The following is a 16,391-nucleotide window of genomic DNA, read 5'->3' as shown; positions in this document are numbered from 1 at the left end:
ACCCTACCTTCCCGAGAACGTTAATATTAAGTCCATATATGTATATGGATATATATATTAATAAAGGATAAAATAAATAAAATGTCCATAATACACTATGGGCATTCCCAGATGATGTCCTGTTAGGGTCCCCCTCATGCCTTGTGATCCCCAGTCATCAAACCCAGACCCTAACTTGCCAAGGCCCTGCTTGGCTTTACTAAATAACATACATTTTATGCCCATATATGGAGATCCCTGTCCCAATGTCATCAATATTAAGGACATCTGGGAATGCCCATATATGGGCATGTTTTGACATAACATTGTTGACTATCGTGCAGGGGTCTCCATATATGGGTAAATGGTCCGATATACATCACTGGCCAGATGGCCAAGAATTGGTGCGACCTCGCATGTCGCGCTGAGGCGTCTTACTAGTATTAATCTTTACTCTTACCAGCATCAACTAATATGAGCTTTGCTACCTGCATTTTCATTGCATTACCACATTAGTAGTACATTTACACAATGGAACTTACTCAACATTATTGCAGACAATTTAAAATAACTTTACTCATTACTGATTTGTGAGATTACAACCAGGCTAGAATACATGACAAGGGTTTAAACATTAATACTTAATAGGTTGTGTGCTTTTACCCAGAGGTGTTATCTTAGGTCAAGTCAATATCAGATTTGGCTCCTTGACAACCAGGTGTGACTGCACACACAGAATCAGCCATATCCTCCATCCCACCCCTCCAAAAAATATTCATCATCACTTTAGCCACCATCAACTAATATTAGCTTTGCTACCTGTACATTACCACATTAGCAGTACAATTACATTAGCAAACTCAACATTATAGCAGCAAAATCCGATTGATTGATTGATTGAAGAATTTATTAGAAGTTTGCAATAGAAAAAAGTACAGTTTCATGACAGTACAAATCACTGGTACAAGGTCAACTAAAAGGAGATCCTAGAAAGCCGAGGCTAATTTCCACAGGAACCACACTTTAAGTATCTCATATAAAATTATTGATTTTACCACTTTTAAGTATACAGTGATAAAATGACCTAAAAATCATTTTCAGAGATGCCAACCAGGTTAGAACCCATCACAAGGGGTTAAAGATTAGTTCTGAATAGGTTGGCAACTTCTACCTGTATTTTATACATTACACCATTAGCAGTACAATAACATTTGCAAATCTGCTCAACATTATAGGAGCAAAATCCGATTTTACCACTTTTAAGTATACAGTGATAAAATGACCTAAAAATCTTTTTCAGAGATGCCAACCAGGCTAGATCACATCACAAGGGGTTAAAGATTAGTTCTGAATGGGTTGGCAACTTCTACCTGTATTTTATACATTACACCATACAATTACATTTGCAAATCTGCTCAACATTATAGGAGCAAAATCCGATTTTACCACTTTTAAGTATACAGTGATAAAATGACCTAAACATCTTTTTCAGAGATGCCAACCAGGTTAGAACCCATCACAAGGGGTTAAAGATTAGTTCTGAATAGGTTGGCAACTTCTACCTGTATTTTATACATTACACCATTAGCAGTACAATTACATTTGCAAATCTGCTCAACATTATAGGAGCAAAATCCGATTTTACCACTTTTAAGTATACAGTGATAAAATGACCTAAACATCTTTTTCAGAGATGCCAACCAGGCTAGATCACATCACAAGGGGTTAAAGATTAGTTCTGAATAGGTTGGCAACTTCTACCTGTATTTTATACATTACACCATACAATTACATTTGCAAATCTGCTCAACATTATAGGAGCAAAATCCGATTTTACCACTTTTAAGTATACAGTGATAAAATGACCTAAAAATCTTTTTCAGAGATGCCAACCAGGCTAGATCACATCACAAGGGGTTAAAGATTAGTTCTGAATGGGTTGGCAACTTCTACCTGTATTTTATACATTACACCATACAATTACATTTGCAAATCTGCTCAACATTATAGGAGCAAAATCCGATTTTACCACTTTTAAGTATACAGTGATAAAATGACCTAAAAATCATTTTCAGAGATGCCAACCAGGCTAGATCACATCACAAGGGGTTAAAGATTAGTTCTGAATAGGTTGGCAACTTCTACCCCGAGATAGCCGCATATGTCTGAATATCAGTTGCGGCCCCCCGACTATGTCCTAGAAGGAAGTGAAATTTCAGCCTTATGTATTTGTGTAGCCTGGGATCGCTTCCAATTTCGGGATTTTGATCCGGTCTAGACCAGATGACATCCTACGTCATTTTGTATTCAAAACGGACTGCATTTTGTCTGGAACTACCGACCGGAATCAGTTTTAACCCAGTTTTGCGCATGCGCTAACTGGGACGTATAGGATGTCATCCGGTCTAGACCGGATCAACCAACCTGTTTAGTAAACAAATACCAGGCTTTCTCCCAGTAAGCCTGGTGAGGCGAGGTTAGTATTTGTGTACCATGCATGGAACTGGATGGAGTCAAGTATTCGTCTCATCAGCAAGATGGTGAAGAAAGAAAACTTGCGGGCAAACCACGCATCATTTGATGAGACATTTCCAGCAGTCAGAGAACTGAGAAAAATAAATAAACTAAGGAACTGAAATTTCAATCATTTTGCCAAATATGATAGCCTATATATGTTCTTTTGTAAAATTATTGGACAGTTATTTTGTATGTCCATGACAAAAATAAACATATTTATCAAAATGTCCATCACAAGCTGACATGGTGATGACCCCTGTACGGCATGTTGTGAGATCAGCTATTTGAAATATTCAAAAATGTTTTTCAAAATAGTAAAACAAAAACAAAAATAAGGAAAAAAAGGTTTAGTGATATTGAAATAAACTAAACTGATATACATTTTTTTAAGACCCCATCTTTAAACCAATGCAGTAAGTTTAAACCTTAAATTCAATTCAATTCAATTCATTATTTCAATGGAATGGAATTTGATGGCCTTCCTGCCCTGGCATTTGGCCTTTGTGCCATCAAAAAATGGACAACACCAAAGGCCAAGTGGCCTTGCCCCTAAAAAGACAAAATTCTAGGCTTGATGTATACACTTATGCTGTTTGTTGGTCTGTTTACTTTTGAGTGAGAAAACAATGTTAACATTTAACTAAACCTCTGGGGACCCCCCCCCCAACATAATTTGGGGACCCTTCTGGGGGTCCCAACCCACAGGCCTGAAAAAAAAAGAAAAAAAATTGAAGAACCCACACATAAACACAATTAGATTACACTGATTTACCTTTAACTACAGCTGTGTTTGGACTGTGGTGGGAGTGGATCACTTCATCATTGGCATAGATGTCTTCTCCCTGCGTCGCTGCCCTTCGCCCCGTCTTCTTCTTCTTGTTCTTCCTCCCGTTCTCCAAGGGATTCTCATTGTCGTAGATGTTCTCCATCCTTCTTATCTCGGGCTCCAGAGAGGGAAAGTTCTATTAGCCTCTCAAAGCATTACATTAAACCGTAGAACACAAGGTCAGGCTGTGACGCTGCTTCAAACACACATTTCAAAGCTACTTTGTATGAGGCAGACAGAGGTGGAGACAGAGCAACAGATGAGGGAGAAGTGATGGGGGCACGCACTTGTTTGTCTGTTCTTGTAAATGCAATTTCTGTCTCTTTCTCTTTCCTTTTCTCTCTTTGTGGTGCATGTGCTTGTGTGTGTGTGTCTGCATGTGTCTGTGTGTGTGTGGTCAGTGGTTGGTTAAGGGGCTCTGTATGCCATTTCCCCTAGAGAGAGAGAGAGTGTGTGTGTGTGTGTGTGTGTGTGTGTGTGTGTGTGTGTGTGTGTGTGTGTGTGTGTGTGTGTGTGTGTGTGTGTGTGTGTGTGTGTGTGTGTGTCTGTGTCTGTGTCTGTGTCTGTGTCTGATTCCTGATCCGGATGACCTTTGCCGCGTGTCACTCGTCTCACTCCCCATCTCTCCCCCCATTTCCTGTCAGTCTACTGTCCTTCCTAATGCAAGCCACTATATATATATATATATATATATATATATATATATATATATATATATATATATATATATATATATATTTTTTTTTTTTATATATATTTGAGTAAAATACAAAAATGTACTTACAGTATCAAAAGTAAAACTACTCATTATGCAGAATGCCCCATTTCAAGTCCTCAATCTTTGGAAATTAGCAGATCTACAAGCATTGCAATGCTATGCTTCGTGAGCTTGTACAGTACTTGAGTAAATGTACTTAGTTACTTTACGCCACTGAAAGATATGGGGGTGAACTACTCCTTTAAGTGGCCTGTGACCTTTGCAGTTGTGTGCTGGTGCTGCCCCCCATTGGTGAAAAATGTCCCCCCTTGGGATAATAAAGGTATCTATCTATCTATCTATCTATCTATCTATCTATCTATCTATTTATCTATCTATCTAAAAGACCAATCTACTGGAAATATCCCATCAGCATCATCTATCAGTTGTCAAATGAAATATTAATGTTGGATTCACATTCCTGAGTTGAATTTATTTCACATTTTCAAATTGCCATCATGAAGATCATGGGTTGACTCGATGTGAGCTTGTAGCTATTTTCACTAGGCCTACTTTTGAAACAGGCTTAAAGGGATAGTTCACCCCCAAAGAATAACAACCTTTTCTTATATTACTCACACCACGAGTTATATATATATATTGAAGCAATAAGCCACAAGAGGCCAGTGGTTACCTGGTATTTTACACCGGCTGAGAGGATCCAACCCTCTCAGCCGGTGTAAAACACAGGTACCACAAGCCTCGCGTGGCTTATTGCTTTTCTAAAACAGTTACAATATGGCAACATGAAAAATCATAGACATGTACCAATTAAAACTGTTCTATTTCACTAATAATACAGAATAAGGTCTGCTCCGCAAGAAAGTAGTCCCCAGCTACAAGAAAGTATCCCCAGCTACAAGAAAGTAGTCCCCAGCTACAAGAAAGTATCCCCAGCTACAAGAAAGTAGTCCCCAGCTACAAGAAAGTAGTCCCCAGCTACAAGAAAGTAGTTTCCGGCCAGGCTGCAGAAACAACACAGGTGCAGATAATTGGTGCACTGTGGAACACTGTGGAAAGAAATAACGCACCTGGATTTGATATAAACTGATTCAAGGTGTGGGTTATAGTCTCATATACCACAGCAACCAGCCAATCAGAATCAAGGAATGGAACTAGCCGTTTCAGAATTTAGTTTTTGTCATGTTGCTAAGCCAATAATTTGATGACCAGCAGTGGTTCCCTATGGCAGGGGTTTTCAAAGTGGGTGACGGGGCACCCTGGGGTGCCGTGACAGCAGTCCAGGGGTGCCGCGAGATCATTTGATAATATTTGGAATTTATTTGGACACTTGAAAAAATATTTAGTATCATTTTAAACATGAAGTACAAAGTTATTTTCAGTCAGTTCTAACCAAAATGGCTATTATCTCAATGTTTTCCTCGCAACATAATCACTAAAATATCGTCACTGTCGGGCAGAAACCTCGTATCTCCAAGTTTCAAATGTGTACGTCTTTTGGTAAAGCAAAGCCCCGCTTCATCATACAAGACCGTCGCACAAAACTAGTGAAAACAGCCGATCTACAAGCGCACAACGCCTCGCATCGCGAGGCGTTGTGTGCTTGTAGATCTGCTGTTTTCACTAGTTCAGATCATTTTATAGATGATAAATACAAAACGGTTTTGGACATACAAGGTTTCAACCCGACAACGACGATATGCTATAAATATAAGGTGCTGGGAGTGAAAATTATAATGTAGGGGTGCCTCGGACCCTAACCCTAAAAAATATTTATGGGGTGCCCTGAGACAAAGAAGTTTGGGAAACCCTGCCCTATGGAGACACTTGAAGAGTCTCCTCAAATTATTGGCTTAGCAATGCGACAAAAACTAAAACATATCCATGAATTCATGTCTCCATGGGGTGAGTGATCAAAAAAGAAAGCCATTTGTGGGATGAACTATATCCCTTTAAGTGGTTTATTTGTAAGTTTGTGTCCCAGGGGAATGTAGTGGAGTAAAAAGTACAATATTTGCAGTGAAGTAATGTACTGTCTGCCAGTGCATGCATGTACATAAATACAGTACATCCCATCTTCCTAAATGTGTGTGTGTGTGTGTGTGTGTGTGTGTGTGTGTGTGTGTGTGTGTGTGTGTGTGTGTGTGTGTGTGTGTGTGTGTGTGTGTGTGTGTGTGTGTGTGTGTGTGTGTGTGTGTGTGTGCGTGCGTGTGCGTGTGCGTGTGCGTGTGCCCCTGCAGTCAGACTCAGATGATGACCTCATAGGGGACACGTGTGATGACAACATTGACAGGTAACCAGCCTATTAACAATAATCTCCGCCAGGCCGAAAGGCATGGCCCAGACTATGTTGTTTGTGTGTCTGTGTATCCGTCCGTCCGTGTGTCCGTCTGAGAACTAATCGCCAGCACCGTTGCCACGATGGCAGCAAAACTGTGCACACACTCCCTGGGTACCAGAGCAGAACCTCTGCCCCGAATCTTTCACATGGGCCTGTTATAGCGCCACCAGGACGCTGATTTATGTAAAACATATTGGTATTACTCCATCAGATTTTATCCAAATTTCACGCAATCAAGACAGATATCTTTTTCGGAACAAAATGCCTCAAATCATGAACGCAGCGTCCGATTGCCCGTCGAAGGCCGAAGAAGACATGGCACTCTTTATAGGCCTATACAGCCTATTATAGCGCCACCAGGAGGCCACAAGCAGAGCACTGCTTTTAGTTATATCATGTTTCATATTGTTTACACAGACTGCCTTTTTTTCTCATTAATGTGTGTGTGTGTGCATGTGTGCGTGCGTGTGTGCGTGCGTGCGTGCGTGCGTGCGTGCGTGCGTGCGTGCGTGCGTGCGTGCGATGTGACCAACCTGTCATTATGGACAACTGTCCCATGGTCATCAACTCCAACCAGCTGGACACTGACAAGGATGGAAAGGTTACAACTTAGATCACTGCTTCTCAACCTGTGGGTCGGGACCGCCACATTATTTTGAGGGGTCCCCAGATGATTAGCTTGCAACGTTGTTTTCTCTCTCAACAGTAAAACAAACCAACATAAAGTTTAAGTGTATAGAGGATATCTGCACATTTCTAAAGTGACAATTTAAGGACTTTTTAATACCTCTAAAATGACAAAATTAAACATTGGACAAATTGTCAAATATTAGAGGCTGAAATTGTGAAAATAGCTGATCTACATGCTCACAACGCCTCGCAACAATAGAACCGTGTTATACAAAATGTAGTCTCGCGTGGCCAGACTGTTGCCTCCGCGATTTGGTCAAATGCTCCCGGCATACAGTCTGGCAGACGGAAAAAGAAACGGTGAGTGCGAGATAAAGCGGATGTGACGCAACTGCCCCCTTGGTGCAGTAGCAATAACATGTCCTACTGGAAGCTTTATGTGTCCTTTCAACATTTCTGGGGGCTTTATTTTGTCTTTCTCTGGTGTTATTGGTGTCACCTTCATGATGTTTTCAAACGTTTCATAAACTATACACTCATAACAATAATAGGCAGCTCGAATGACTTTGTCTGAGCTATTGTGTTTCTGTTATGTTTCCAATGGGACTACAGTTCAGTGCAGCAGTGGCTACTTCCGATACTCGCCGTTCGGGAGCTGCTGTTCCAGACTCTATATAGCATTCGGAGATTGTGGAATAGTTGTCTGGCTACGCAAGACTATACAAAATGTAATGCCTCAACTCTTAGTGCTCGTCAGGGTGGGGGGGTCTCCTGTTGAAATATGATTATTTTGGGGGTCGCGGCCTGAAAAGGTTGAGAACCACTGACTTAGATCATCATCTACTTAAATGTACTTGGTTACTTTAGACCGTTTTTACCCTTTCATAGATCATCATCATCTGTGTCTGGGCTCCAGTCACTCTGTCTCTGTCTCTCTCTCTCCATCTGTGTCTCTGGATGCTCTGTCTCTTGTCCTGGTTCTGTGTTCACAACATTGTCTCCTCTCAAGTCCTCTCATGTCCTCTCCTGTCCACGTTTCCCTCTGACGTCCTTAGGGAGATGAATGTGATGACGACGATGATAACGACGGCATACTGGACGACTTAGACAACTGTAGACTGGTGGTGAACCCCGACCAGAAAGACGAGGACCGTGAGTATTCTCACCCTCTTTGATAACACCACTACTACTATATGAATAGAGCTTAGGTTATTTAGGCCAGGGGCCAATACTGATACAGGTACCACCCAAGGTGGCCATACGTTTTTTAATTTTTTGTCTTCCTACATGTCTCTAGTTTACGTTTTGGTATGATAACTCTTTCTGAGAAGTAACTTAATTGGTGTTATCACCCGCTAGAGTCGGTGTCCCATTAACTATACAGGGAAAAAAAGCTAAAAATTAATCTGCTTTAAGTAGCATATGAGGGGTCAAACTAGGGGTTTTTCATGATTCTGAATCCATTGCAAGCATCTGTTTTGCACAAAGAAAATGCCTTGGGCTAAAACGGCCCCCTCAAAAGTGTGAAAAGTGATGACTCGTCACTTTTCGTCACTAAACCATAGTCATTTTTAGCCCAAGGAATGTTTTTCGTGCAAAAACATTCTCTACCAAATCTTTTCGTTGTGAGCTTGTAGATCAGCTATATCATCCCATCCCTACACTGCAACCATAATGTGTGTGTGCGCGTGCGTGCGTGCGTGCGTGCGTGCGTCAGGTGATGGCTTTGGAGACGCCTGTCAGGGCGACTTTGACGCAGACAAAGTGATCGACAGGATCGACATCTGTCCGGAGAACGCTGAGGTCACGCTGACCGACTTCAGAGCCTATCAGACGGTGGTGCTGGACCCCGAGGGCGACGCCCAGATCGACCCCAACTGGGTGGTCCTCAACCAGGTCAGCCAATCACACAGTAGTCTCGTGTAGCCAGACAACTATAGGGACTGGGCTTAGGGAGGAGTCAGGTCTTGCTCCGGATGACGTACGTAGTTCCGGCCACAATTTTGTTGGTACGTCACTGTGATATTAATTGCAAACGTAGGTCGCAGTTTACTATCAGAACCGTCACCTCATGTCCGTGTCTGGACATCCGGACGGGTAACGCCTGACACAGTGATTCCCCTGACACATCACTGTGACATCACAGGTGACATCACAGTGATGTCAGATACTCATAGCAGGGATCTCCATATATGGGCATAAATAGGTGACATCACAGTGATGTCAGATACTCGAGCAGGGATCTCCAATTCTCCATATATGGGCATAAAAGGGATTCTGTTGGGGATCTCCATATATGGGCATAAAATGGATTGTATCCCAAAGACAGGGATCTCCATATATGGACATAAAAGGCATTGTATGTATGATGTCGGATGTCATAGACTTCATAGGACTTTCACATATCATCATATCACAGTGATGTCAGATACTCATAGCAGGGATCTCCATATATGGGCATAAATAGGTGACATCACAGTGATGTCAGATACTCGAGCAGGGATCTCCAATTCTCCATATATGGGCATAAAAGGGATTCTGTTGGGGATCTCCATATATGGGCATAAAATGGATTGTATCCCAAAGACAGGGATCTCCATATATGGACATAAAAGGCATTATATGTATGATGTCGGATGTCATAGACTTCATAGGACTTTCACGTAACGAATATCTGAGAAAGCATGTTTGGGGTCTCACAGCAATATCTCCATACAGTACATGGATCTCCATGTATGGGTAACTGTCTTATATACATCACTGGCTAGAAGGCCAAGAAATGGCCAAGACATGGCCCCTTAGGCGTCTTACTGGTAAGGATATTGAACATAATATTGAGATAGATTGTACAACAGTTATCACTACAATAAAACATATCAAAATGTAATCATCTTGCGGGACAATTCTCTCTCAAAATAACCATAATAATTTTCACAATATTTATCTGTGGAACAGAGTCAAACTAAATGTAATGCCACCACTCCTGCAATTCCAATTCCTTGTCAGGATGGGGGGGGGGGGGGTCCCAGTTCAAATATGATTATTTTGGTGGGGGTCCCAGTTCAAATATGATTATTTTGGGGGGTCGCGGACTGGGAAGGTCCACTGAACTATAGTCTCACGTGGCCAGACTGTTGCCTCCGCGATTTGGTCTGGCAAACCGGAATAGAAATGATGAGTGCGAGATAAAGCGGAAGTGAAGCCTCCTCGTCACTTCCGTTTCCATCTCACATCGCACACATTTATCATTATATAAATAAAAATCATATAAGCATGTTTAGCTTGCTGCTTAGCAGAAATGACATTTTAAAATATATTTTCTTGAACGGTAATGCTCGTTTCCATTACTCGCCGTTAGGGAGCTGCTGTTCCAGACTCTATATAGCATTCAGAGATTGTGGAATAGTTGTCTGGCTATGTGAGACTAACTGATCTATGATACTCATCCCTCGTTATTATTATTATTATTAGTTGTCTCTCTCCACAGGGTATGGAGATCGTTCAGACCATGAACTCTGACCCTGGCCTGGCTGTAGGTAAGAATCATCCTCATTGGCTGGTGGAAAGTATACTGTAACAAAGTACATTTTCTACAAGTCTTAGCATTTCTATTTTTGGATACTTGATACTTCCACTCCACTACATCTTTTACTTAGATAGATAGCTTTAATTGTCATTGCAACAATACAGTACAGGCACCGGCACAGTTACATTGTCAACGATCAACTCATTTCCAAGCACAGTACAGGTACAAGCACAGACACAGTACAACAAAATGAAGGACTTTAAACCCCACTACAAAGACAATTACAATATGTGACAGCTTTAGTCACTAGTTAGATTATTATTACAAAACGTACGTTAACGAACAAGATGTTCTAACAGAGCAGATGTAATTTCCTCTGTTCTGTTGAAGTTTGAGTGTCTGATACTTTTATCAGACTTGCTTTATAGCATGGAAAATGATCGGTACAATTTAAGCCATTAAAACGCAAAAAGTTGGCGTACAGAAATGTATTTGATGACTGAATCAAAGACCCATCTTTAATAATAACCAGTCATTACTTAAATGAATATCTCTGTATGATTGCATGCATTGCCCCCATCCCCCAAGCGGGGGGTCTGGGGGTCCTCCCCCAGAAAAGTTTGATACCAAATCCAGGAGAAATTCAGTAGAAATGATGCCTGATTGCCTTATACTTAGCTGCAAGCTGAAAATAGCCAATCTACAAACTCACAACGTGTCGCAGCGTGACACGCTTTGCACTTGTAGATCACCAATTTTCGGAGAAAGACCAAGCATACAATACCTCCCTGATATTTTAGTCTAGTTTATATTTGTTTTCGAAATCTAAATTGTGTGTGCGTGTCTGTGTGTGCGTGCGTGCACTACCTCAGGCTACACGGCGTTCAGCGGCGTGGACTTTGAGGGGACGTTCCACGTCAACACGCTGATCGACGACGACTACGCCGGCTTCATCTTCGGCTACCAGGACTCCTCGTCCTTCTACGTGGTGATGTGGAAGCAGACGGAGCAGACCTACTGGCAGGCCGTGCCCTTCAGGGCGGTGGCCGAACCCGGCATACAGCTCAAGGTGTGTGTGTGGGTGCTGAAAGAGTGCCTCGTCTGGATTCCAGGCTAAAAATCGACATTTCTTACTCCAAAGGGGTGCAAACTGTCAAATATTAAGTAAGCAAGAGGCGAACATTGTGAAAATAGCCGATCTACATGCTCACAACGCCTCGCAATTGGCTATTTTCACACTATTTATCTGCGGAACCGAGTCACATTAAATGTAATACGTACAATTCCAAGTGCTTGTCAGGGTGAGGGTCCCCAGTTTATTTAGGGGATCACGACCTAAAAAGATTTGAGAACCCCTGGTATAGAGCATTAACAAATTCATCCACCAGGGGCATTGACAACTAATTCTTATGACTTCCTATCCAGCCAAGCTTTATAAACTATATATTTTTTTAAAGAGAGAAAAAAAAAAGCGAATATCGGACTTCGGTGAACAACGTCGAATAGTGACTTTGAGGCCCCGTCCAGACGACAACGGATTTTTAATCCCCGGGGAGGTAGAGCCACGAACGCACATGGGTGTCCACATGCAAACGCATGCAAACGGAGGACTAGCCGAATAGTTTCCAAAACTCCGGCTGCAGTGCATTTTTGTTACCCGGGCGTATTTCTTTTGCCTTGTGGACACCGTAAACGGAGAAGTTCTTTGCTTGCATGCTTACGTCACCTTGTGCTCCTCGCCTCCTCCTCCTTGCTATGAGAGAATCCCATGGTAGTCTCTGTAGAATATCCATATTTATGAGCGCATTCACGACATGTTAACATTAGAGAGCTCAGCTGTCTTATTTAGGGATGGAGCCCTAATGAATGATTGTTTTAATGATATTTGTTACTCTTGTCAAATGTCATCTTCATAGATGGTGGTCACTGGTCAGCCACGAACTCACAGTCGCAAAAGATACCAGTTATGCTTTCCACCGGCTCAATAAGCCGGATCGATAAGGTGCTCATTATCAATAACGAGATACAGCCCTAGTCTTGTTAACGGAGCATATCTGACAAGACGCGCCTGCCTCTTCTCTCTCTCTCTCTCTCTCTCTCTCTCTATGCTCGCTCTCTCTCTCTCTCTCTCTCTCTCTCTCTCTCTCTCTCTCTCTCTCTCTCTCTCTCTCTCTCTCTCTCTCTCTGATTGATAGAGTTAGCGCACCACACTCTCTCTCTCAATACAAAGTGATGCTAGCTTGACCACGATGTTCTGATTGATAGAGTTACATTCGTTTAATGCTGAGAGAGAGAGCGGCGCTCACCACACTCTCGACGATTCCTCTCCCCTCTCCTGCTCTAGAAATAGTTCGCGAATTTATATTAAATTAATGTTTAAATAGCAATTGTGCATGTTAAAGTGTGAAGATAGTGAAACTTGGACGATGCATAGCCGATAGCTGCTGCAATGATTGCACGGATTGCGCGGCCACCCGCTTCGGTGACGCACAGACAGGGATTTATAGCGTTTTGATAATACCGTGTGGACACACATATTTTTCTACACGGGCCCGTGTGGAGGCGTAGAGGTTTCAAAACGAAGTCAGAAACGCCCGGGGATTTTTTAGGTATAGACAGGGCCTGATATTCGGATATTCTAATAGGTGAATGCCCTAGCGTGCGTGTGTGTGTGTGCTCTGACTCCCTCTGCAGGCGGTGAAGAGTAAGACAGGACCAGGGGAGTACCTGAGGAACTCTCTGTGGCACACGGGCCACACGGACGACCAGGTGCGTCTGCTCTGGAAGGACCCCCGAAACTCTGGCTGGAAGGACAAAGTGTCCTACCGCTGGTTCCTACAGCACAGGCCGCAGCTCGGGTACATCAGGTGCGTACGCACGCGCATGGTAGGGATGGGACCTTATGAACATTGCCTATCACGATTATTGTGACAAAAGAAATCACGATTTACGATATTATCGATACCAAAATCCATTATCATGGGGCGGAACATTTGTGCGTGCGTGTGTGTGTGTGTGTGTGCGCCTCCCAGGGCTCTGTCCTACGAGGGGGCCCACTCTGGTAGCAGACTCAGGAGTGGTCATTGACGTGTGTGTGTGTGTGTGTGTGTGTGTGTGTGTGTGTGTGTGTGTGTGTGTGTGTGTGTGTGTGTGTGCGTGTGCGTGCAGTGGCGTCAGTTCAGAACAAGCTAAGGTATGGCAACATGCCTTTGCGCGCGTGCAAGACACCAGTCATGTTGCCATACCTTAAGAAGTACATATTGGGCTGGATACATATGGCAGCCTGGAATGGTTGTTCAAGTGCAGCTAAACTTGACATGTTAGTAAACGTGCCACAATTAACAATAATGCATTGCACCTGTGCAGAATATTTATAATACCTTGTTAAAGTGACCATTTTGTAAAATGTTGTAGTTATTTTACTGTAATTTAACAACATACTACAGATAGACAAAGAGACATTCATGGATTTATATTTAAAGGTAACTTCTATTTTCCCCCCTGGACCCAGGGTATGGCAGCTGCATACCCCTGCCATACCCAATTGACGCCCCTGTGTGTGTGTGTGTGTGTGTGTGTGTGTGTGTGTGTGTGTGTGTGTGTGTGTGTGTGTGTGTGTGTGTGTGTGTGTGTGTGTGTGTGTGTAGGGCTCGGTTCTACGAGGGGCCCACCATGGTAGCAGACTCAGGAGTGATCATTGACGTGAGCATGAGAGGAGGACGGCTGGGCGTCTTCTGCTTCTCCCAGGAGAACATCATCTGGTCCAACCTCAAGTACCGCTGCAACGGTCAGTATCTACAGTTTACAGTTTAGGCATTTATTAGACGCTTTTAATCCAAAGCGACTTACAATAAGCTGGTAATTCATCACTATAATAAGCAAGATAATATGTCAGTACATTAACAACAATACAAAACAAATGCATAGGTATATCAATCTAGAAAAACAAAATAACATAGGTAGACCACACACCTAATCAGTAAAAAACTTCTAAAACCTAAAAATGCTATCTAGCTTCATGTATGGTCATTGAGGAAAGGGGAGTGTTACAGTAGTGCTATGGGTTTAGGTGGAGTCTGAAGAGGTGAGTCTTCAGTCCACGGTGGAAGCTAGTGAGTGAGTCTGTAGTTCTAATGGAAGCTAGGGAGTGAGTCTGTAGTTCTAAGTGCGTCAGGGAGTTTATTCCACAGTTTGGGGGCCAGGAGGGCAAATTGTCTAGAACGAGTGGATTTTTGTCCTGGGGTTTTTAGCGAGGGTTCTGTCAGCATCCCTGTGTTGGCTGATCTGAATGAACGGGTGGGGTTGTAGGGGTTGATCTCTCTCTGGGAAAGTTACTGCGTTTTAGTACATCTTTGTACTCCAGGGGTCAGCAACCTTTTTGAAATGAAGTGCCATGCTTTTATTTTCTAGATCAATGGTTCTCAACCTTTTCAGGTCGAGACCCCCAAAATAATCATATTTTAACTGGGGACCCACCACCCTGACATAACACGGTTCTATTGTGAAAATGTGAGCATGTAGATTGTCTATTTTCACAATTTCTGCCTCTAATATTTGACAATTTGGCCAATATTTAATTTGTCCTTTTAGAGGTATTAAAAAGTCCTTGCTTTAGATTAGCATGATATTTAAACAGATGTTACGTTCATTGTTTACCTGGAGCCTTATTGTGGGCTCACGCACATATGTTCTCTTCATTATTAGTGTGGTTGCCCAACAGGCACTATAATCCTGGGGAAACTTTATTCTTTCTTTCTTTCTAGATAAACTTTATTTCGGCGCATATCCACCGCCCACAGTTTTTGCGCCACACACTCGCGCACACACAAATGTCAAATCGACCGGCTTCTTCGGCAATCGAATCGTGTGCTTCTATTTTGCTAAGAGAAAAGTTGTATCGTTTAATTGATATTCATTTATTAGTGAATACATTTTCCCCATTGTCTTGAATGGGAAATTGCAAAAACTCACACTCAAGTATAATTTCTCTCGCAAACCATAGGGGTTGCAGTTTCAAAACTTGGAGAGGAGGTTCATAATAATTTCAAGAATAAAATTATAATAAATAATTACATCAGTCGGTCTCATGGTGGCGCTATAACAGCCCACTTTTTTTTTTGGCCTAGCCAATAACTCTTGAACTGTAGGTCGGAAAATGAAACTTTCACTTTCCCTGGATTCCTTGACACACACACACACACACACACACACACACACACACACACACACACACACACACACACACACACACACACACACACTCTTAAGTAAAAGTAACTCATTATGAGAATGTCCCAGTTATATAGGGCGTGTTTTAAAAAATATTAGCTAATTAGATAGCCTGATTTAGCTGTTTTGAGTGGGTTTTGGGCGTGTCCCTCCCACATTAAAACATATATACAGTATATATAGTGACTACTTCAATACTTAAATAATCTCTCTCTCTCTCTCTCTCTCTCGCTCTCTCTCTCTCTCTCTCAGACACTATCCCTGCAGACTACAATGCTTTCCAGGACACCAACTGAATTGGTCAGAGACAGAAGAAACGCTAGAGAAATGTGGATGGACGACAGCGGGAAAGTGGACACATCTCCAGGAGTACAGGATGTGTGGACCGTACAGATTATCATATTAAAAGCATGTTTTATTTGCATCACTAGTGTGTTATTATAGTGACCGTTAAAGCAGGGGCTTTGGAAGGCATAATATTATGGGCATTATGGCGTTTACTGCGTATAAATAAACTTGTGTGCAGTGGTAGAAAAAGTACTCAAATTCTTTACTAAAGTATCAATACTGCTTCATAGAAACACTCTGTTACAAGTGAAAGTCTGGAATTCAAAATGTACTTGAG

The 16,391-nt window shown here is 42.2% G+C and overlaps 1 protein-coding gene across 1 annotated transcript in view; it reads left to right on the top strand.

Annotated features, from left to right (window-relative positions):
- Positions 1–16,062, top strand: part of thbs4a (thrombospondin 4a) — a gene marked incomplete at both ends in the record, with an annotated part of 83,937 nt that extends 67,875 nt beyond the window's left edge. Inside the window, 9 exons of the mRNA XM_080738420.1 lie at positions 6,281–6,333; positions 6,907–6,982; positions 8,067–8,163; positions 8,729–8,907; positions 10,499–10,547; positions 11,410–11,606; positions 13,232–13,404; positions 14,185–14,324; positions 16,019–16,062. Of these exons, the coding sequence (XP_080594546.1) occupies positions 6,281–6,333; positions 6,907–6,982; positions 8,067–8,163; positions 8,729–8,907; positions 10,499–10,547; positions 11,410–11,606; positions 13,232–13,404; positions 14,185–14,324; positions 16,019–16,062 (1,008 nt within the window). The remainder of the gene's footprint in view (positions 1–6,280; positions 6,334–6,906; positions 6,983–8,066; positions 8,164–8,728; positions 8,908–10,498; positions 10,548–11,409; positions 11,607–13,231; positions 13,405–14,184; positions 14,325–16,018) is intronic.
- Positions 16,063–16,391: the final 329 nt, after the last annotated feature.

The sequence above is a fragment of the Nannobrachium achirus genome (genome assembly GCF_963921795.1).
Source record: "Nannobrachium achirus genome assembly, chromosome: 12".
Classification (NCBI taxonomy): Eukaryota; Metazoa; Chordata; class Actinopteri; order Myctophiformes; family Myctophidae; genus Nannobrachium; species Nannobrachium achirus.
Note: the sequence above shows the minus strand (reverse complement) of the source record. Positions and strands in the feature narration are given on the sequence as shown.